Genomic DNA, 24002 nt, shown 5'->3' with positions numbered 1-24002 from the left:
GAAAAAGCCACAGAAATTCTGAACCACCCTGCAAATGAGGCAGAAAAATGGAAGCCACTGTCGCCTGGAGGAAAAAAAACTTTAAGAAATTGAGGTTCAGGTTTTGGCAGAGCACAAATCTGCATTGCAGATCCCACATTGAGCAGGGTGTTGGACTCGGTGGCCTCCAAGATACCTTCTAGCTCTATGATTCTACGGGCTGACATCTCGTACTCATAATAACAGTTTGAGATTTCTTCTCATGCAGTCACTTACAAGTATAATGTAAAGGGAAATAAATGCCTAATATTAAATATTAATTTTATAGGTGAAAGATACGTCATGACTTTCCTGAATGTGTTAAATTTTGGAGACCAGGGTAAGCAAGACATTTTTACAGGATGTTAGTTATTCTTTATATTGGAAGAAGGATGTATATTAAAAATGCATTAACATATAAAAGCAGCCTTAAACTTATGAAATAATTTTTAATATGCTTGAAAATGATAAAAGTGTCAAGACTGACAATACAAATATAGGTTCTGAAGATAACTGTGTTTCTTTAGTTTGCTTACTTTGTGTAACACCAGCTGAGCTGGTTATGATGTTGAACCATAGATGATGAAAATGGTACCTTGATTGCTATTTTTATTACACATTCAGTCATGACTTAATTTTGTTCTCGGTATGTAGTAAAATAGTAATAGTGTGGCTTCCATTCTTATGTAAAAATTCAGAATTATGTGTACTATGTCCATTGCCTTGTATGTGACATAAGTTAAAGCAAATTTGTTTGTGTAACTAGCAATTATGAAAATGTCTTCCATGGTAGCTTTTATTGCATGGGGAGCCAGTACTCTGTAGGGCCCAGATATGCTGTGAACATATGCTTTTCATATCATACTTTTGTATGGTGTGGGATCATGGTTAGCATAACCCATGGCTTGCCATACGGTTAAACCCTGAATGTGGCTTGATCCCCATATGGTTAGATCTATTACTTAGCACAGTTTTAAGCAACACATGTATATTGGCCTGTTTCGCACGTCACTTTCAGCTAAGCTAAGTTAAACTAAACTCTATGGTTTAAAGATGAGGATGCTGGTGTATGTGGCTGAAATCATGGGGGCTCCTGCTGCTGCCATGCTATGAGGAGCTATGCCATGGCCTGGCTTAGCATTACATCTGAATCTGGGCTTCTGCTTTATTTCTCTTCAAACAAGCCTCAAGCTGTGACAAAGATTTGTTCTTGGCATACTGCCTGTCATTTGAACCAGCATGCTGCGTTTACCATTAAACCATTGTTTAGTTTAACGGTGGTTTAAGTGATGTGTGAACAAGGCCAGTAAATGGTAATCTGATTCCACATTCCTTAAGAAAGGAAGTGTGATATATTGCATTGGATAAGTCTACAGATGAATGGCTGCAAAACAAATGCAAAAGTGATGGCATTCTTTTTAATTTCAATATGGAAATGAGTTTAATTTATGGCTGAAACCTTTGAAAATGATTTGCTATTAGGTCTTTTGTATGTTAATGCTGTAAGAGGTGTTTATTTGTTTGCTTGTTATGGTGTGTGAAATAGGGGAGTTTTAATTGGAATTCGTTTGTTTAAAATATTTGTAGTTTATAATAAACTATACAGAATTTGTGTATTGTGTTACAAAATATGTATTTTTAAATTTTGATATTGTTGATTAAATGGTTCAATGGTAAAAAGTTGTTTTATACACAGATGTTAGTATAGCTTACTGAATTGTGGGACATGTTCCTGCTATCATCCATATAATTTTTTTTAAAAATAAGGCAAAAATGAAAACAAATTTATTTTTCTGTTTGTTTATAAAGGAGTATATGACATAGTGAATAACCTTGGTTCTCTGGCGGCTAGATTTATCTTTTTGCCAATAGAGGAGAGTTTTTATGTTTACTTTGCTAAGGTTTTGGAACGTGGGAAGGATATCAAGTTCCAGAAACAGGTAAATTAGTCTTCATATGCAGTAGTTTAAAGATGTACATTTAAAGTAAATGATAAAGCACATTTATTTATTTAAAATAGTTATTTACCACCTTTCACTGGGCAGTTTAACACAATTAAAGTAGCAAAAGTCCTGGGATCATATCAAATGGCTCTTTGAACCAGTGGGGACTCTAGCAGCAGAATGGGTAGGGGGCTATTTTCACCTGTTTGTCCTTCCTCCTGCACTCCTGTGAGTGAGGGGGCTGCAGAGGGGAAGGTGAATAAATCACCTTCCCTTTTCTGCTGACGGAAACCTCCCCTTCTGCCATCAGAGCCTTCTGTCATCAGGATGCCATTAGATATAACCCTTTCAAAATGCCACTTTTGAAAGACAATTAGGGGAAAGGAATGAGAGTCAGTTTCATTGTGCAAGCATGATCAAAGATGGCAAGTGGATTATCATGTTATATGGCTGTTTGTTTATTTTCATTTTTTATAATTGTTTTACATTCTTTTTTTGTAAGTCACCTTGAGTAAAATTGATCGTAGAATGGATGTACATGTTGAAACGAGTAAATTTAAATATCATGTTCAAATAATGTTGTGGCCCTAATGTGTATATATGTCAAACCATGGAAGTTATGTAGGTGTCTGTGTCTTAAAAGAGGGACCAAATAATATGTACTCGAATGGGGCTTAGTTTTGAGTACATGTGTTTGGGATTGGACTATTAGCACCTGAAGAGGCATTCTGCATATTTTTAGTGCTGAAACTAAAGTATACTTATAAATTTCATAGCAGGGGCTTGTAAATAAAGTATTAGATTTTATGTAGAGTTCGTATAGGATGATTTCAGAGTGAGATGCTCTAGTTAAGTAGAACTTTGGGCCTGTAACTGTATTGTATATCATACAGTACAATCTCATATTTTCAGAGTTTATTGATTTTCTGCAGAGGTAAAAATTGTATAATGTTGTATAGTATACCAGGAGCGTTAAGAGTTCTTGGCATTAGAAGCTAGTTTTATCAACATGTTTACTTTGCCATATTAGATTTTCAGGCATTTTCTGATCTTTTTACATAATGAAGGGATTTATGCAGTTTAATTAAGTTCTGTCTCAAACTTGCAGCACATTCAGTATATAAATATGGCTGCTACTGAGAATATTCATACTTCTCAACACAAGTAGTCTAGAAGTATTGTTACAAACTAAAAATAGTGAATTGTAAAATCTAATTATTTTGCATATAAATTGAACAATAATCTGACGTATGTTTTTTTTTGTCTATTAAATGAATGCAATTCTTTTTTAGGATGATATCTCCATGGCAGCAGCTGTATTAGAATCACTGTTGAAACTAGTGCTTCTGATTGGCTTAACCATTACTGTTTTTGGTTATGCTTATTCTCATTTGGCACTGGATCTTTATGGAGGTTCAATGCTCAGTTTGGGATCAGGTAATGTCGGATAATTGCTGCCTTTCTGAAAAGCAGCTTCATAAACATCAAATATTTTGTGAATCTTTCACATCTGAAAAAATCATATTCACATGGAAGTATTAACACATTGTATTATGGAATTGTACTGTGTGTCTTGTGGAAGGGTGGTAGTGATAGTTGCAGTGTAACATTTTGCATGTGCCTTTTAGGTACTGCTCAGAGAAATAGTGCAACTCTTAGCAGTGTTAGTTTTTTTATTCTTTATACCCTCTTGGAAATAGTAATTATTACAATATTGGGATACAAATATTTAAAGGTGCCTTTACATTGAAGAGGAAATTGATTCCTCAAAAAAAGATGTTATACTGAAGAATAAAGGAACATCTATTTCTGTCCTGCCCTTCATCCCAAAAGAACCCAAGGTGGCAAGCAGTGAGACAGCAAAAATAATGCTTAAAAAACCCCAACCCTTTTAAAAAGGTCCTCACAGCAAAATAATTTCAAGGTTGCCTTGAGCAATGTAGTTCAACCATCCAGCATCTGGGTGAACTGGAATGTTTTAAACTTCTGCCTAAATGTTAATAACGAGGAGACGCACACCTCACCAGGGAAGGCATTCCATAAGTGGGCAACTGCTACCAAGGGGGTCTTGTTGTGCTAGCCAGGCAGCACCCAGTGGCGTCAGAACCAACTCTAACTTTCAATTGGGGAATACCTTTACCAGGATTCTCTTTTTTAATTCCAAATCACTTTTTAGGGAGGGGGTTAGTTGCTGTGAATTGTGGGGGTGTGGAAGCTTCAAATTGTTTTTCTTTCATCGGTACTCCCTAGCCCTGGGCTGGTTTGGGAGGCAAGGCAGGATAAAAATGTAATAATAAATAATAACCCCTGCACATAGCCTTCTGAACGTACGCAGGTTACTTACCTAGGGACACCTCTATGATGCATGCCATTTTCATACAATTGCCCACAAAGCCATAGAGGAGGAAGAGCAAATTCCCTCTTCACCCCTACAAAATCCAGTTTAAATGTGCCATGCACAAAACTCTTACACTGTCTGAAATGTCTTTCTGACATTTTACCTGTCTGAAATTTGGCATTCCTCCCTGCAAATTTCATCAACTTTTTTCAAGCAATAAAAAAATTACAGAAATTCCATTTTTTAACAAACTGAAAAGGCTCTTTGCACAAAGATCCCTGCACCTATTTCTCTAAGATTTGGTAGGCTATATCCAGTCACAACAGGCTACTGTTTCTGCCAATTGCATCCTTTTTTTTTTCAAAAAGCAAAAAAGGTGTAGCTTATGCCTTCCCATTGACTGTAATGGTAAAATTAATAAAGCTTTAAGTTTTCTAAGTCAGAGTTCTGATTCAGACTAGAAGGGTGTTCTCCAGAGTGGTCTGAACTGAATTGACCCACTTTCTGAAGTGGGATTTAGAGTGAAATGCTGCTCACACTCATAGTATTTGCGCCTCTGTTGGAATTGCTTTTTAATATGTTTTAAAGCCTTTTTTTTTTTGAAAAAGATTTTTTTAAAGATGTTTTGTTTTAATATGTTTTTAAGGTTGTAATATATTTTAAAGTCTGTTTTTATGACATTTTAGAGTGTTTTTATTGCTTTTGTTTGCTGAGAGGAAGGGTAGGCTATAAATCTTAATAATAATAATAATAATAATCTGTCGGAACTGTGAGAATATGGCATGTACTTTTTGAGTTTCCATTATTTCTTTTAATAAGTGCCTGTCTAGAAATTATAATTTATGATGGTTGAAGTGGACCAGGATGAGGTGGGAGGAGACAAGCCATCCAACCATTTGCAGGGCTCTCCCTTAGGATAAGTCTCCTTGGGAGACCAGGTGACTGAGTGGAAGGTAACAAAGCAAAAGAAAGGAAAGTCTTCTTCCTCTCTTTGCTCTACTTAGTGTGAAAGTATATTGTCTCTTGCATAACTGTGAATGATAGGGGGATGGAGAAAGAAATCAAGGAGCTGTCCAAACTGTTGTGGTAATAAATTACTTTGGCCATCCACATTGACTGGATAAAAAAAAGAGGAAAACTTTACTAGATCACATAAATGCCTGTGCCTTAGAACAGTTTGTCATGAAGGAGTGGTGACCCTGGACCTAATGGAGTCCAGGACTTAGTACAAAATATGAGTGTAATTGAACTGGTTAAGAACCGTGATCACAGTGCCATCAAATTTGACACGTATGTTAATTGAAAGTCGCAAAGAACACACAACATAATCACATTTAATTAAGGATCCTTGATCTAAACGTTTCTAGGTGATTTGGGGATTTGGTTGTATTGGTGGCATGGTAATAGTAATTTCAGATATTAAGAGACCATTGCATATTGTCTTGATCATGTGACATCCTATGAGCACTGGTCAGTGTGTTCAAGGTATTTGTCTATTGGCTGCAATCTTTTTTGGGGGGGGGTATAAACAAAGTTTTTAGCTTTCATGGGGTAAAAAAATCTCTTAATGTTCTCCATACTCCATACTTTCCCTTTGTGTTGCTATTTCTCATGTTTGCATGAAATTTGTGAAAATGCAATGGCAAATAACTCTAGTTCCTCAGCTGTCATGTCATTTAAGTTAAGGGGGTGGGCAAGGCCCAGTGACAGAGCACATGCCTTGCATATGAAAGGACCAAGGTTCAAAACGTGTGTATTTAAAGGGCTGTAGGTAGGTAGGCCGGGAAAGATGTTTGCTGTGATTTGAGAAAGTTGCTGCAGTTGAACTGGGCAGTATCAGTCTAGATGGCTCATTGGTCTGACTTAGTATAAGGTAGCTTCCTATGTTATAAGACCATTTATCAAAGTTTTGCTTAAGGGCTGACTCAGTATTTTCATTTGAAGTTAATTTCTGAATAAGTACCATGTGTCAATCTGCTGTACTTTGGCATCTGCCATGTTCATGAAAATGATTATAAATTCTGTAAATTATATGCAGATTAGTGGTGGCCATCTGGCTCATGATAGGCCTTTGATGGCCTTCAGTACTAAGCAGTGTGTTTGTTTCTGCCATAAAGCTTTCTCTGGCACTCGGCGCTCACAGAGGTTGAGAGAATGGGATTGCCAGTAATGGTTAAGCCTAAAGTTAAGCCTTTTTAAAGACAATTACCTAATCATAGTGGACCTTATTTCAGTATTATGGCATGCATTCTTTGCCAATCCTGTTTTTTTCCGTGAAGGTACAGGAATTCTCTAACCCACATTGCACACCAAAATAAGTCCTCTGATTCTCATGTTGGGGTTGCTTTGAAGCATAGTAGTGAATATAGTCTAGGTGATATCTAAGTCATACAGTAAACTTATTGAAATTAATATACTTAAGTACATTAATTACAATGGATCTCTTCTGAGTATGACTGACACTGGATATAGCCTATTGCATTTTGCTTCTCGGGTACCGGAAAAAATCTTTTTTCTGAATACCAGAGATTGCAAATTAAGAGTCTTTGACAGTGTTTTAATTCACTAATGACATTTTAAATTGCATTAATGCACAAATCTCAGTAATGAGAGGTTTCATTTTATTAATCTACTTGTCATAATATTTTTTCAGGTCCAAGTCTCCTGCGTTGCTATAGTTTATATGTCTTGCTGCTTGCTGTTAATGGAGTAACAGAATGTTTTACATTTGCATCTATGTCTAAAGAAGAAGTGGACAGGTGAGTTTAAAAGTTCATAATGTCATACTGTATTTTAGCTTTTCTTTGATTCTTTGTAACTTTGTGTGAGGATGTTCTTTTTGATACACCCCTCAGAACAATGTGACCAAGAATGGCTTGATGCATCCCATAGCTAGAAAATGTAGTCATTTCTATGACGAATCCCCACTTACATTTGGATATCTTATTCATGTGGATGGCTTTGCTGCAAGTCCATGAATTGCTGAATCTGAGCCACCTTTGATGTTTACTGATTGCCTGAGAAGCAATTCACATACATAAAATCTACTTACACATTGAGGGCTGATAAAGATATGCAATAAACGGGGATTAGGAATTGATTTTAATTAGTTTTTTCAAAGTGAGTTCAGGGGAGTCCCTGGTAGGTGTTTGGTGCATAAAATTACAAATCTGGGTGGAGGAGGCTGATAGTGTACATGATCCTATTGAATACCATTGAATTTTATGCCTGCACTAGCGCTATGTGTAGGCATGGAAGATCAGGCCTGAGAATGATCCCACAAGATTATAATGAATTATAGTTTACTATGTTTCTTACATCTCAAAGTCTTTGAAATCTTTATGCCATCATGTCCCAGTTTGGATTAGGCTGCTTTCAGATTTGTTCAGTGTGTTACCTATTAAAAGTCCTAGCAGATGCATTGTTGCTTCTTGTTTCGATTTTAGAATGAAGCAACTCAGTTCACTGTAAGCGAGTTTTCTGTAAAAGTAGTTTCATAACTGCATGCCATTGTGCAACAGCATGGAGCACAATATTTTCTGTTACAACCTTTTGCAGATATGGGCATCCCCTGTTTTATCTATTTTCAGACATCAAATTAAGATGTACCTGTTCCATCCAGCGAATGGAGATGGTTGATTTAAAAATCGGCTTTTTGGCTGCTGATTATTGTATGCAAATCTTACTATTTTTATGGCTGTATGTGATACTGGCTGGTTTGTCTACCACAGTGGGAACCTTTGGGTTAAAGGGCGGGTTAAAAATACAAAAATTATGTATCTTATTTTTAATTCCCTCTTGCACTTTCCACATTGCTTTTCTATGACTCTTGAACAGGTATCTCTCTCTGGATATATTTAATGCCTATCCTCTCAGTTTGTTCCATTTCAGAGCTACTTGTCTTTTTTCTGACTAGAACCTCCCATTCCTGCTCACTGCTAGCTCTGATGTCCACTGTCATAGAAAATGGAATTTAAAATGATGCATTCTAAAAAAATGTTATGAAAGAATTCAGTAGGTATAAAGAAAATCCCATGTTCAACTTGAAATAGTTGCCGTTTGGTACACCAGTGAACTAAGGGCAATGCAAGAGGCTGGACAATGGCTAGAGCGCAAGTGGATTCAGACCTGATTATGGGACTGAATTGGCCTTGGTCGCCCTAATGGATGACCTTTATTGGGAAAATACTTTATCTCTCGGTGGCTTTTGATAATATTGACCATGGTATCCTTCTGGGCCGACTTGGTGAGATGGATATTGGAGACACTGTTTTCCGGTGGTTCAGATCCTACTTCCAGGGTCGTTTTCAGAGAATAGCTTTGGGTGATTACCTTTCAGCCCCCTGGCAGTTGTGCTATGGGGTGCCACAGGTTACCATCTTGTCCCTGATGGTGTTTAACATGTATACGGAGTCCTTGGGAGCGGCCATTGGGAGATCTGGGGAGAGAGAGGTGTTAGCAGTATGCTGATGATACCCAGCTCTTTTTCTCTGTAACATCTGAATTGTGAGAGGCTGTGCAAGCCCTGGACAGGCTTGTCAGTTTATTGATACTAAAGGGACACAGTTTAGTCAGTTTCACCTTAAAGCTAAGGCACAGTCTTGAAACTTTATCCACAGCAAAGCAAAGCTGGTCAGTTTCACATTTTAAAAAGCCTTCATTAAAAGGAGGTTTGTTCCTGGAGGATTCTTTAACTGAGATATTACTGTATACCTATAACTATATGCACTTATTACAGTAGATATGCACTTGTTATTACAAGGGAGAGTCCTGTTGCGCTCAGGTCCTGTTTGTGAGCTTCCCATAGACATCTGGTTGACTACTGTGAGAATAAAGCGCTGGACTAAATGAGCCTTTGGTCTAATCCAGCAGATTCGTCTTATGATCTTAGATAATAAAATGTATCCCAGGGTGTCAGAGTAAGGAATTGAACTGTGGAAAATGTGTATATGTGCATGCTTGGTGTTTTTTAACATCCAGTGTTCCTTCCAGAGGGGACAGCAGTACATACTGACTTTTGCTTCACCCTGCATATCCTGAAATGGGAGTTGCTATTGTGAAAGCTCCACAGGAGAGTTCCTAGAAGTAGAGAGCCTAGTATTTTGGTTCAGTAGTCTCTACTTTTCCAGTCTACAATTGTTGCCATGCTCCCTGAAGTCCATGCTGTTTCTCTACTAGGACATTGTATGTATGAATTCCTTCTCTAGCAATCAATGTACATCTGGATTGATTCAGACTCATGGGCTTGTAAAGAAACTATTCACATGAATGAATGTTCTAATAATAGTGCGGGTTCCTCACAAAATTACATGTACTCCTATGGAAAAAATAAAGCTACACTTGTAGACAGTGTTGCAGAAGGAGCAAACTATCCACCTTCCTTGATACTGGATGACCTGGTAGTGATCCTAAAGTACGCAGACACAGATTGTTTTTCCTCTATGCACATTGTGATTATAATAACTAATTTGTAGTTAAAATACAAGTTTTAATGTGGAGATTGGCCTTTAAAAATGCAGGGTATGTCTTAAGTCTGAAGAATGAGCAGCTCATCACCAGGCCAGTAAGCCCCTTCCTACAGCATGAAGGCATTATGTAGTTGCTGTGATCTGACTCCAGTCCTGCAGTTGGCACTGTAACAGCTGCCATTGATGCCTCTCCATTGTAGCGTCTCTCTCACACAGCTGAATATTATGTAGTGCTGGTAGTCACAGGCAGGCAAGAGCACCTATAAACCTTTTAGTTGGCCCCATGGTGAGACATCTCTTCAGTGCAGCTGTTCAGTTTTTATAACAGTGAGTAGATTATAATGTTGTGTGCTCAGTGTGCTTGTGCTCACTTAGAAGATACTTTCCGTGCTGCAGTAGCTGAAGCCAATTCATAAGATCATTTCAATCAAACCTTTGTAGAAATCTTACATTGTTGAAAACAAGTGTTGAACTTGTTTGAGATTTTAAGTTACATACCGTATATTCCGGCGTATAAGATGACCCCCAACTTTTCCAGTTAAAATATAGAGTTTGGGATATACTCGCCATATAAGACTACATGCAGGTACTTATGACATGCAGGTACTTAGCAGGAAAACTGTCACTTATAAACTTATAAATATTAATATTTGGATTGTCCAGTTGTTTTGTTTTTGTGCCTAGGAATTAACACCAAAAACTGGGGAAAGATGTGAGAAATCTTTTTTTTAAAAGCAACATTAAATGCCTAGACTCTAGTTTCCAACACTATGGAGTATTTATTGATTGATTAAGAGAATTTATATCCTGCCCTTTTGCTGTTAAAAACAGAGCTCAGCACAGCTTACAAATATAGTAAAAACAATAAAAATACACAATCAGAGAAAAACAAGCCAAAATGTTAGGAAAAGGAGTCTTTCACACCACATGCTCAGTTCTAAATACTGTTGCAGCAAGTTTTACAAGTTCCTCCAGTATTCCACTGGTGCAGGCACTCAGACATTCAAAGTACTGTATGTTTCTTAGGTTTTATAAAAGCAGAGCTTTGCTTAACTCAAAATTTCTTCTCCCTTTAATAACCACATCTACACAGGTTCCACCTCCATACTCAAAATGAAACTGAGCCTGGAAGTGTACAACAACCCCACACATACCTTGCTAATTCGATTATCAATGCCAGGATGTCTGTCTTATCGACTACTCTCCTGCTCCCCCCCCCCACACACACCGGGCATCATGAGTCCTGGGCTCAGAAAGAAAATAAATATCTGGTCCTCTTCAAAGTATTGATAAGCCTCTTGTTTTAATTGAAATAATAATTATAAATTCTTGCTCTTATCACTAATGGGAGTTAATTATCTTGCATATGCTGCTGTTGCTTCTATGGCTGTAACGGAGTGAGGTTAAAGATAAGTGAAATGCAAATAGGAAATACAGAAGGCAGTAACACTTTCCTAAATGTAATACCATACCAACCACAAGATTCCTATAAGGCAAAAAACTAAGCATCTCACAACCAGTCAGGATTTCTAACCAAAAACCAAAAATATGATAAATGAAGAAATATTTATATAAGCATAACTATCAAATATATTTATTATTTACACAAACTGTAAAGATATTTATAGTGCAATCCTAAATTTATTTATTCAGAAGCAATTCCCAGCGTATTCAATGGGGCTTACTCAAACAGGGACAGAAATGCAACCTCAAGTGATAAGCAACTTCATTCACACAACCCAAAATTCCGAATCATGCCACTTTACACTGTTTTGCAACTGTTTATACTTGTTTTTATGGTTATTGGATTTTAAATGGCTTTATTTCTTGTTGTGAGCTGCCTTGGTTTCCAACCCTACCTCACAGGGGTGTTGGAAAGACTCCATACACACACGCACACACTGCAGATGTATAAATACATACAGCCCATATAATAGTTTATTGTCAAACCAATTGGTCATTGCAGAAAAATCAGTATTAGTTTTTTAAAAATCAGTATTAGTTTCCTACAGAATAAAAACTGCAATACCTAAGTAAGCCCTGCCTACTTGCTTTAAAATAGGACGGGGGGGGGGGCAGAAAGAGAACACAAACACAATTCTTTTTTACATTCACTCCAAAGTCCCATTGATTTTCAGCACATTCATAATCATGTCTACTCAAAAGTAATTCCTACTGAATTCAATAGGATTTACTCTGGACATATGGGATTAGCACTGTTTTTACCCCCAAAAGCAACTATTGGGAAGGTTTTCAAAACACTGCCCAGGATCTGACTCCTACACACAACAGGGGGAAAAACTGAAATGTATATACCTACCCAGTTTATGAGATTTTCAGATAAACAGGAGGGGAAACCACCATTTTCTGGCCTCGCAATTGCAGACACTGCCACCAAACAAACACTTCACTGATTGGCTGAAATCCTGAACGGGCAGGGTTAAAGCTACGAAGTGCTATACAGTAGTTTAAAAAAAGATTTAACCGGGGGGGGTGTGCCTGACGTTTTTATATATATCTCGAGGACCGCACCACCTAGAAACTTTTTTTTTTTTTAAATGAAAGCTGAGAATCCGGGCCACCTAAGGGGCTAGCCGGGCGCCGGGTGGCATGCTTAGAATCCAGGTAAAACCCAGCTATCCGGGCAATATGGCAACCCTAATAAGACGACACCCGGCATATAAGACGACCCCCAACTTTGGAGAAGATTTTCCAGGGTTAAAAAGTCATCTTATACGCCGGAATATACGGTATTTAGGATAATACAATGTGCTCTGCCAGCCACTCACACTGTGCAAGTGAGAGAGATGCTTTTTTGTCATTTTATCCTAAATTTGCTTTTTGCCAAAGTATAATACGCCTTTAAGGCTGTGGGTTTGTAAAATGTGATTAATTGGAAGTTGGAACACTAGTAAATGAATCCTCTAGTGGAAGACAGCATCTTTGAAGATGCTCATTAAAGCATTCTAGTCTAAGATCAGTATAATGTTGACTTATCCTCATTTATCCTTGTTTTCATGAATTAGTTATTAGCTCACATTTCCTTTACATCTGTGTCTTTGTGAACTAATGAAGCTGTCTGACACAGCACAACTGTGAGTGAAGGAGAGATACGGCCTTGGTTAAAATAAAATTTAGGATAACATGCAGGTGTCTTATGCCTTGGGAAAATCTTTCTGCAAGTGAAATGGTTTGAAATATTTTTGTTGTTCGGACATGCCAATAATTTGATTCTTGGGATACTGTTATATAAGCCTGAATCAACAGAACAGGAAAATAAATTCACTAATAGGCAAAATACCTTGTTACCAAATTCTTCCAAGCTAAACAGGAAGCGGATTGGACTGAAAGATCAACCCAAATGGTGTTTGCATTTGACCAATTTGTAGGGCAGTCCAAAATCTCAGAGAGGAGGTCAGGTTTCCTGCTCCCCTGGTGCATTCACTACAGCTGCCCAATTTCCCTGCTTTTTAAAGTTTGATAGAAATATCTGTTGGCTATAGGTATGTTCTTAAACTGCAAGGCTTTTTACCTATTAGTGAATTTCTCTGCTTTTTAATCCAGGAGGTAAGAAAGAGGATCCTGTGCAAGTTTGCTGAGAATGGATTGATCATTTGCATGCTTATTGAGTTCAGTGGGATTTACTCCCCTGCAGTCATGCTTAGGATAGGTGAAACTGACCACAGGAGATGGGGAGGGGAGGAGGGGAATGGGAGCAGGCAGGAGGGGGAGGAGGAGGGCAGGTTTGATCATTTGCATGTTTATTGAGTTCAGTGGGATTTACTCATGCAGTCATGCTTAGGATAGGTAAAACTGACCATGGGGAGGGAGGTCTGGAGTGGGCAGGGGAGGAGGAAGAAGGAAGAGGGGAGGAGAGGAAGAAGGGAAGAGGAAGGGAAAGGTGAGTGAAAGGCAGGACTGATCATTTGCATGATTAAATTGAGTTCAGTAGGATTTACTCTTGTGCAATCATGGCTAGGATAGGTAAAACTGACCATCGGGGGGGAGGTGAGAGTAGAGGGAAGGAGGGTTTGGAAGGGGAAGGGAGGGGTGAAGGAGGAGGGAAGGGACAAGAGGGAGGGGATAGGGAGGAGGGGAGGGCAGGTTTGATTATTTGCATGCTTTTTGAGTTCAGTGGGATTTACTCCTGTTCAATCATGCCTAGGATAGGTGAATCTGACCTGGGGGAGGGGCAGGAAGGTAGGAGGGGGAGGCGAGGAGCTTGGTTGGGTGGGCACTGGTCAGAGGGTAAGCCCCTTTCCTTTCCAAACGGAAAACATTGTGAACAGTATCATTCTTTTTCAGGGTTTCCCCCACCTGTTTATTCTACAGCAGGCAAGTGTAGTTTCCCAACCAAATTTAAAACAAAGCTGTCCCTGGCCACATCCACACCAGACCTTTATTTCACTTTAGACAGTAATGGCTTCTCCCAAAGAATCCTGGGAAGTGTAGTTAATGAAGGGTGCTGAGAGTTGCTAGGAGAGGCCCTTTCCACTCACAGAGGTTCAATCAGAGCGGCTGACTGTTAAACCAGTCTGGCCACTGGAGCTCTGTCAAGGGAATAGAAGTCTCTTCTCAGCACCCTTCACAAACTACACTTTCCAGAATTCTTTTGGGGGAAGCCATGACTGGAACCAAGGTGGAATCAAAGTCTGGTGTGGGTGTGGCCCCCTGATTAGACAAGCCCAGCAGCTGTGAGGCTGGCTTTTAGAACACTGACAGTCGGTTCTTACTGAGCACACCCGATATTATCATTGAGTTCAATGCTAAATTTCTTAAATTAATTAAAAATCAGCCAGGCATTTTTTAACTTTTAAACTGCAAAAGATGAAGGTCAGAGTATGGGACAAGGTCAGTAATAGGATTACAGGTACTCTGTGAACATGATTTTTAATTAATTTTAACAAATTCTGAGAACTCTGACAGAAAAAAGTCCAAAGGGGGTCTGATTTCTCTCTCTCTCTTTTTACACTTTAAACTCTCTATTCTCTCTGACTGTTTTGTGTATCGCCATGAAAATTGAGAGGGTTCTTAAGCAAGTGTTTCTGAGTTCAGGACTACAGTAGGGCTCCGCTTATACGGCGGGTTCCGTTCCGGACCCCTGCCGTAAAGCGGAAATCGCCGAAAAGCAGAACCCTATTGACCTTAATGGGGCGCGTCGCGCAAAAATGATGCAAAAATGCCGCAAGAGCGGCAAAAGCAGCTTTAAAAGAGGGGAGGAAAGCCACCACATTAGTGGAACGCCGGGAAGTAGGGCCCTACTGTATAGGTTTTGTAAGGTTTTGTTTTGAAATGAGCTTATGGGAAGCATCTGAATGGCATGTGGGTATTTTCAATTTAACATTGCGGAATGCGAAAAATCCATGCTGATTATAGTATACAGCCAGTCTCGTGGCTGTTTAATATTGATAGACAACAATTTTAAGACCCTCCCCCCGCTATTCAACATAATCAGTGTTATTTTAAGTTCAGCTGTTCAAGCTATCATATGAGTAAACTCACTGATAAATGATCTCAAGAATTTATCAGCTCTTCATTTTGGAACTAAAGCTTTGTGGCCATTTAATTAAAACAACACTGTCATCAGTGGTGGCCCCCGAACTATGGAACAGGCTCCCCGAGGAAGTATGCCTGGCGCCGACTCTGCTCTCCTACCGGCGCCAGGTCAAAACCTTCCTATTCTCTGAAGCATTTTAAGTTACACTAATTTACTTTTAAAAATGTTTATTGTATTGGATTGTTGATTGTATTTTAGTATTATTTTGTTATTCGTTGTATTTTTATGCTATTTTATGTTGACCGCCCAGAGAGCTATTGCTAGTCGGGCGGTATATAAATTTAATAAATAATAATAATAGTAATAATAATAATAATAATAATAATATAGTGATATTTATTGGACAAAATGGCCTGGTTTAATGCAGGGATGGGGATCTATTTTCAGCCATGGACCTCTTGGCCAACCTTCTAGTGTCTCATGGCAATGGTTTCCAGTTGCTGGAAACCACAGGAGGAGACAGAGCCCTTGTGCTCAGGTCCTGCCTGTGGGCTTCCTGTGGACATCTGGTTGCCTCTGTGAGAACAGGATGCTGGACTAGATGGTTCATTGGCCTGATCTAGCAGGTCCTTTGTATGTTCTTATGTTATGTTCTTACTGGAGGGTGGGCCAGAGACAAAATATAGGTGGAGCAATAGATGTGACTCTTACCTTTGTATTGTGTGCTGCATTCCAGCAGAAGTCAGAGGTTTCTAAACACCCATCCTCCATCCTCACAAACAAGAGGCATTATAACAGTTCAAGGATGCCTTTCAGCTCGGCAAGAGCACTTGGAGTGTGGAGCAGGGCCAGTGAGGGGGGTGGCTTGGACAGATTCCCAAGAACCAGACAGAGCTTCCTAGAGGGCCCCAGTTCTCAGGTATATGTGTTTATCCTTCTCCTCCCCTTTTCTGGGATAGGCGTGAGGAGATCAGAACCTCTTGCTTTCTTTCTCAGTTAAAAGTCGTTATTGTTATATCCAACTCCCCAAAATTATGGTTAATCATAACAATGATTTAGGGAAACAAGATCATAAGTCACAGTTTGAAGTTGGCTTTTTCCCTAAGATAGGGGTGGGAAACTATATCTGGCCAATGGGCCAGATGTCAAAACTCCCCCACTCCTCATGGACCATGCTGACAGGTGGGCAGGGATCACTACCTGTCAGTCACCTGATGTCACATAATATCAAATGATTCAATTTCAAGGGAAGAGTGTGGTCCCAATTCTTCCTTTCCACCTGTGGCTTGGCACTTTTACATTTGGCAACTCTTTTGGTTGCAGCAGGTGCCAAATTCACTGCTGCCCTAAAAACAACCACTGCAGTACAGTATATCTTTTTAAAAAAGTACTTTTCAAGTTTATAATATAAATTTTATAGCAACAGATTTTTTTGAAAAAGCTTAATGTGTCACGAGAATAAACAAACATGAAGTCCTTTGTAACAAACACCAAATGTGCTTTGACCGTTAATTGGTCGTCTTTAGTGGTCCAGTATCACAACAATCGCAGTTTCAAATATAAAAATACTGAAAATAATATCCTGCTTCCCTTCCCACTCTGCCCAATACAGTAGGGCCCCGCTAATACGACGGGTTAGGGACCAGGCCCCCGCTGTAAAGCGGAAATCACCATAAAGCGGGGCCCATAGACTATAATGGGCCGTGTTGCGTGAAAATGACGTCAAAATGGCGTGCGATGGAAAAAACTCGCCGTATTAGCGGAACAAGTGCTGTAAGAGTGGGTCTTTCCCTAATTGAAAACCGCCGCATGAACGAAGCGCCATAAAGCCGGGCCCTACTCTATAGTAAAACAACAATGGTATAATTGTGCTTATATCTATAAAGTATACAGAACTGGGATGTTAAAGGTATTATGATTGTAATTATGAAGAGCATGAGGAAGATATTAGATCTGTCTTTCTTTTGTATCATGTCTGGAACATTGCTGCGTTTATTCTAGATGGATAAGTTGTCTGGGAAGCGGTTGTGGGCTGGGTGAAAGTGGAAAACTTTTTAATGTTAGATTGCTTCTGAAAATAAGCCAATATGTTTCTTAGTTTTTGGAAGCAGATTGACTTATTTTTCCTGAGCCAGTGGGTGGGAGTTCATCCATCTCTATTACCATTCTCATGTTGCAGATAGGAAGATGATACATATATCAGTTAATGGCTGTGGGGAGATTTGAATTGGGGACTCGCTGATGGCTCAGATACATCTCTTAACTTCTAACAATTGAGATTTGCATATACATAACCAGATATAGGCTTATTATACTATCGACACTTACTATTGAAAAATAATTTCTCTTTCTCGTCCCATTCATCTTAGAAAGTAAAATGTAAAGCTTGTAGTGGATGAATACTGAAACTGCATAAACTGTTCCCTTTTGCTTTATTTTTAGGTACAATTTTGTCATGCTGGCTTTGTCTTTTGTTTTTTTGTGCATGTCATATTTCTTGACCTATTGGCAAGGCAGCATAGGATTTATCCTTGCAAACTGTTTCAACATGGGGATCCGAATAACACACAGCATCTACTACATCTACAGATATTTTGCAGAGAGCCCTTACAGACCATTAAAGGGCCTTCTTATATCACCATTGCTGTTTGTTGTTTATGTCATCTGTGGAGTGACCACGGGTGTTTCAGAGGTGAGTAGTGCTTCTTCTCTTCAAACTGTCGCTTTAATTCTGCCAGAACAAGTGACTAAAGTAATTTTTTTGTTATATTGGACATCAGCTTATAAGGGGGGGAGGAGATTATATTTTTGCTATTAAGTAACCTGCAACATAGTTCCGATTAGCAAAAGTGAAATATGTAACTGTGTGTTTGTTCAGTGTGTACAGATGATATCCATGAATATACATACAGTACCTGAAAGAGTACCTTCCTCAGTATCAACAATCTCAGACCCTATGATGGGCAGGTGAGGCCTTGTTGGTGGCGCTATCACTGGGGGCAGCCCAGTTGGCGTTGACTCATAACTGGGCCTTTTATGTGGTGGTTCCCCATTTGTGGAATGCCCTCCCTGGTGAGGTGCATCTGTGTCCCTCACTGACTTTCAGGAGGAATGTAAAAATGGTCCTGTTTACCCAAGTATTTGATGGCTGACACACTTTTCCTGGGAACCCTGAGATCACTGGTTGAGATAATGTTTTTAACTGTTTCTGGAATGTATCTAACTGTCTTTGAAATGGTTTTTAAAATGTTTTATTTTTGATGTGTGTGCCGCCCTTGGCTCCTTCTGGAGGAAGTGCGGGATGTAAATGAAATGAATGAATAAAATGAAAAATAGGCATGAAACATACACATATGTAGAGAATTAACCTTTTGAAACTTTAAAATATTTCATTGTTTACATAATATACTTATTCAAAAGATTTCTGTAACACTTTCCACTCCATTTATTAAAGCAGTGTATAACATAATTTAAACAAAACAATATATTAAAAACTACATAAACTTGCAGCTTCATATGGTAGACATGAATGAGAGAGGTGATGGTGAATACTGTGCAAATGCTTGAGTTAGTAAGTCTTCGATGGTAGAAATATACTAATGAAAGTGTTTACTGGATGTCTGAGAATAGACTATTCCATAAAACAGAGTGACAGAAGGGCTGTGGAACTTAGACTACTAGCTCTTATGTAACACTACACTCTTTGACCATTACTTGGCCTAAACTATCCTATGACTGAAGAGAAGCCTTGCATGAATATAGTTTGGTAAGAAGAGCATTAGGGCAAAAGTATTACTGTAAAGAAAACCGTCAGGTCTTCTTAACTTATGAATCAAAGCATTAACCTTAACTTAAAATAGGTAAATTAAAGTTTTTCTTTTGTAGGTGTTCCTGTGCTGCGATAAAGGATGGATGGCCAGGTTAATTCATGTTGCTGTGGGAACACTGTGCTTTATAGCAACTCTTACTACTATATTTTTCACAGGGACCAAGCTGATCCATTTTGTTAGGACACATATTTTGTCAAGATATACCAAAGAAGCACGAAAATAATCATGGGCGGACTAATTTCTGTGTACTTGTATGTATATATTTGCTATGGAGGATATAAATAATATGGAGAATTAATGAATTGACTAAAGATGTAATTACTGTAATATATGTGTGATACTGCCAGTGAAACAAGTTGGTAGCAAGGTAATTCAGTTTAAGCTGACAGATTTCTTTCAGGCTCCAAATTTATACTACTGGCAAGCAACTTGGTAAGTTTACAGCTGCAGGTTACTGCTATCAGTATATTCATGTAAATAGTATGCATAATCCTCACTGGCAGAAGTCAGTGGCTAGTGAATATTGTGCGTTATTATTCTGATGCCACACTAATGTAGTGTTCAATTGCAAGATATTTTGGAGACTGGAGGTGCCCATCACACGACTGCTTCTTCATACTGATAGTTGTTAGCTTACTTTTCTTCTAACTAAAAGGGGAAATGGCAAAGTACATGTGGTAACAGAGTTCCTGAGCATCCAGAGCCCTGCTGCTTGCACTGGCTAGGACAGAACTTTTTTTTGGGGGGGGGGAGGAAAATATGGGATTTTCCTGTGTCAGCTTGAGGCTGGTACAGCAGAAGGGCTTGATTTGGCCCATTGCTGGTAGGTGGCACAGCGTAGGATCCAGCAGATCATTGGCTGATCAAGCTCTGTCCTCAGAATGCCTCATTTTGGAAGTATATGTTGCTGGTAACTTTTGTTTGCCTGCAGTTTAAGTGGCCACAGTCAGGAGTTCCAGAGGTGGAGCCCCCTTTCTGGCAGAGCTGTGCAGAACTCAACGGAGGAACACCTCTGCATCATCCAAACACCCTCAAGTGTGGTAGATTGGAGGTGTGGATTGCTGTGTTTTTTAGGTAGTTTGTGGAAAATGTCTTATATCTATGCAAAATTGTTGTTGGCTATGGCTCATTTTAGGATTGCATTAGCCTTGACAGCGCATTATAACACTGTTCTTCAACCTTGGGTCCCCACATGTTGTTGGACTACAACTCCCATCCTTGGCCATTGGCTAAGCTAGTTGGGGTTGATGGAAATTGTAGTCCAGCAACATCTGGGGACCCAAGGTTGAAGAGCACTGCTCTGTAAGATTACTGCAGTCTAGACAAGCATCTCTGGCTCCCATAAAATGTGCCAATCGTAAGACATACTGCAAACCCCTCAACTACATAGGGACCTCTGAAGAAAACTATATAATTTGCCTGCATGTATTCTACATATCATGCTTTACCAGTAATTCTTAAAATAGTTGTTAATGAAACAGCTAGAATAGGCATAAATTTAAGCATATGGGAATTCTCCTTGTTTTAAAATTGACATTTTCATATAAGGATTCACTAATAGGCCAAAAAAAACCTTGCGGTTTAAGAACGTAGCTATAGCCCACAGAACTTTCTATCAAACTTTAAAAAGCAGGGAAATTGGGCAGCTATAGTGAATGCACCAGGGGAGCAGGAGACCTGCCTTCTCTCTGAGATATTGTACTGCCCTACAGATTTGTCAAAATGCAAACACCATTTGGGTTGGTCTTTCACAGTCCAATCCACTTGCTGTGTAGCTTCGAAGAATTTGGTAACATGTGCCTCTGAGCATATGGTGAGTGGTGGCAACACCTACCATCTCCAAAGATGGAGAATTAAATTTTTGTATGTTTGTTCGTGGTCTTCTTGCTTTGCTTCTTTCCTGTGTCACTAATGTTTCTACAGAGAATCTAATCTAGAAAAGTTTATTTCCCTCATTATTCATCCTAGAAATCTGTGTCAAATTTATTTTTATTAATTTCAAAGCCTTTTTATTGGTCAATGCCATATGATGGTGAAGACAGCCTTTGGTGTTTCAAATTGGAGGTTATGTTCTATTTTTATTTTGGACGCATTAACAGTTTAATCTGAAACTGCAGTTTAATGTAAAATCAGACTGATTACAGTATGTTGCTACTTCAGCAATGACTCTATCTGTTGGAAAAAACAGGATGCATGTTTTCAGCTGCTATGTTTCAACCACTTCATTTAAGGCAAGGTGGGCACGGTCAGTTAAAACATAGAGCACACCTAGAATTTTGCTAGAATATATTTCACCTCCCACTGTTTTATCTTGTGCAAACTGAGACACTCCTTATGTCCATTGGAAAAAATTCTGCAGAACAGTCAGTGCCGTTATTCCACAGTTGTTTTTGGAGCTTTCTTTTTAGTATTGCAAAGTGTTGCTGTACTTCACTTATTCACAGAAATGGAAGCAAAAGAGAATGATTTACTATCAGAAACTCAAAAATTGCAAAGTAAATCAGACATATTTAAAGTGACCATGTGAACTATATCAACTGTCTTAATAATGTTGCTTCCAACCTGCTGAAACAAGATCAGCACAGCACATGTCTTCTTTCTATTATTTGGGCTGATTGCAGGTGTTGCCACCACTCACCATATGCTCAGAGGCACATGTAACCAAATTCTTCCAAGCTACACAGGAAGTGGATTGGACTGTGAAAGACCAACCCAAATGGTGTTTGCATTTTGACAAATGTGTAGAGCAGTCTAATATCTCAGAGAAAAGGTCGGGTCTCCAGCTCTCCTGGTGCATTCACTGTAGCTGCCCATTTTCCCTGCTTTTTAAAGTTTGATAGAAAGATCTGTGGGCTATAGGTACATTCTTAAACCGCAAGGTTTTTTGCCTGTTAGTTATCTTCCCTGCTTTTTAATCTGGGAGGTAAGAAATGGGATCCTGTGCAAGTTTGCTGAGAATGGATTGATCATTTGCATGCTTATTGAGTTCAATGGGATTTACTTTCCTGCAATCATGCTTAGGATAGGTGAAACTGACCACAGGAGATGGGGAGGGGAGGAGGAGGAGGAGGGAGGGGAGGAAAGGCAGAGGGGAGGAGGGGGAGGGGAGCAGGCAGGAGGGGGAGGGGAGGAGAAGGACAGGTTTGATCATTTGCATGTTTATTGAGTTCAGTGAGATTTACTCTCTTGCAATCATGCTTAGGATAGGTAAAACTGACCTGGGGGGGAGGGAAGGAGGACTGGAGTGGGCAGCGGAGGAGGAAGAAGGAAGAGGGCAGGAGAGGAGGAAGGGTGAGGCAAGGGGAAGGGGGAGAAAGGCAGGTTTGATCATCTGCATGTTTATTGAGTTCAATGGGATTTACTCCTATGCAGTCATGGTTAGGATAGGTAAAACTGACCAGGGAGGAGGGGGAGGAGGGGGGGAAGGAACGGATTGGAGGAGGCAATGGAAGGGGGAGGGGAGAGCAGGTTTGATCATTTGCATGCTTATACAGTTCAGTGGTATTTACTCCCATGCAATCATGCTTAAGATAGGTAAAACTGACCATGGGGAGGAGGAAAAGGGGGAGGGGGAAGGAGGGGATGTGAAGGCGATGGGGATGGGGAGGAAGGGACAAAGGAGGGAGGAGGGAAGGGGCAAGAGGGAGGGGATAGGAGGGAGGAGGAGGAGGTGGGTTTGATCATTTGCATACTTGTTGAGTTCAGTGGGATTTATTTCTGTGCAATCATGTTTGAAAATGGAAATGGACTGCCTTCAAGTTGATCCCGACTTATGGCGATCCTATGATTAGGGTTTTCATGGTAAGCGGTATTCAGCAGTGGTTTACCATAGCCTTCCTCTGAGGCTGAGAGGCAGTGACTGGCCCAAGGTCACCCAGTGAGATTCATGGCTGTGTGGGGATTTGAACCCTGGTCTCCCAGGTCGTAGTCCAACACTGACCCGGGGGAGGTGCGGGGAGGAGGGGAGGGGAAGGGGAAGAGATTGGGTGGGTGGGCACTGGGCAGAGGGGAAGTCCCTTTCCTTTCCAAAAGGAAAACATTGTGAACCATATCATTCTTTTTCAGTGTTTCCCCCACCTTTTTATTCTACAGCAGGCACATGTAGCCTCCCACCCAAATTTAAACCAAAGCTGCCCCAGGCCACATCCACGCTAGGCCTTTATTTCATTTTGGATAGTCCTGGCTTCTCTCAAATAATCCTCGGAAGTGTAGTTAGTGAAGGGTGCTGAGAGTTGCTAGGAGATGCCCTGCTCCCCTCACAGACCTTCAATCATACTGGCTGATTGTTAAACCAGTCTGGCTACTGGAGCTCTGTCAGTGGAATAGGAGTCTCCTCTCAGCACGTTTCATAAACTACACTTCCCAGGATTCCTTGGGGGAAGCCATGACTGTCTTATGTGAAATAAAGGTCTGGTGTGGGTGTGGCCTCCTGATTAGGCAAGCCCAGCAGCTGTGAGTCTGGCTTTTGACAGTTGGTTCTTACTGAGCATGCCCGACACTATCATTGAGTTCAAGGCAAAATTTCTTAAATTAATTAAAAACCAGCCAGGCATTTTTTTAACTTTTAAACTGCAGAAGATGAAGGTCAGAGTATGGGGCAAGGTCAGTAATAGGATTCCAGGTAGTCTGTGAACATGGCTGTTTTTTAATGAATTTCAACAGATTATGAGAACTCTGACAGAAAAAAACTCCAAAAGGGCTCTGAGTTCTTTCCTCTCTTTTTAGACTTTGAACTCTCTATTCTCTCTTACTGTTTTGTGTTTTGCCATGAAAGTTTAGAGGGTTGTTAAGCAAGCGTTTGTGAGTCCAGGAGTATAGTCCAGGAGTTTTGTAAGGTTTTGTTTTGAAATGAGCTTATGGGAAGATCAGAATGGCATGGGGGGGTATTTTCAATTAAACATTGCGGGA

General features: G+C 39.7%; 1 protein-coding gene across 2 annotated transcripts in view; it reads left to right on the top strand.

Annotated features, from left to right (window-relative positions):
• RFT1 (RFT1 homolog) overlaps window positions 1-19405 on the top strand; it is a 40795-nt gene extending 21390 nt beyond the window's left edge. For both annotated transcript variants that reach the window (XM_061621984.1, XM_061621983.1), the window contains exons 8-13: window positions 308-358; window positions 1828-1958; window positions 3254-3398; window positions 6953-7058; window positions 17707-17956; window positions 19150-19405. In XM_061621984.1, the coding sequence (XP_061477968.1) occupies window positions 308-358; window positions 1828-1958; window positions 3254-3398; window positions 6953-7058; window positions 17707-17956; window positions 19150-19317 (851 nt within the window). In that variant the 3' untranslated portion in view covers window positions 19318-19405. The remainder of the gene's footprint in view (window positions 1-307; window positions 359-1827; window positions 1959-3253; window positions 3399-6952; window positions 7059-17706; window positions 17957-19149) is intronic.
• Window positions 19406-24002: the final 4597 nt, after the last annotated feature.

The sequence above is a fragment of the Rhineura floridana genome, chromosome 3 (genome assembly GCF_030035675.1).
Source record: "Rhineura floridana isolate rRhiFlo1 chromosome 3, rRhiFlo1.hap2, whole genome shotgun sequence".
NCBI lineage: Eukaryota > Metazoa > Chordata > Lepidosauria > Squamata > Rhineuridae > Rhineura > Rhineura floridana.
This window is presented reverse-complemented; position numbering and strand designations above follow the sequence as displayed.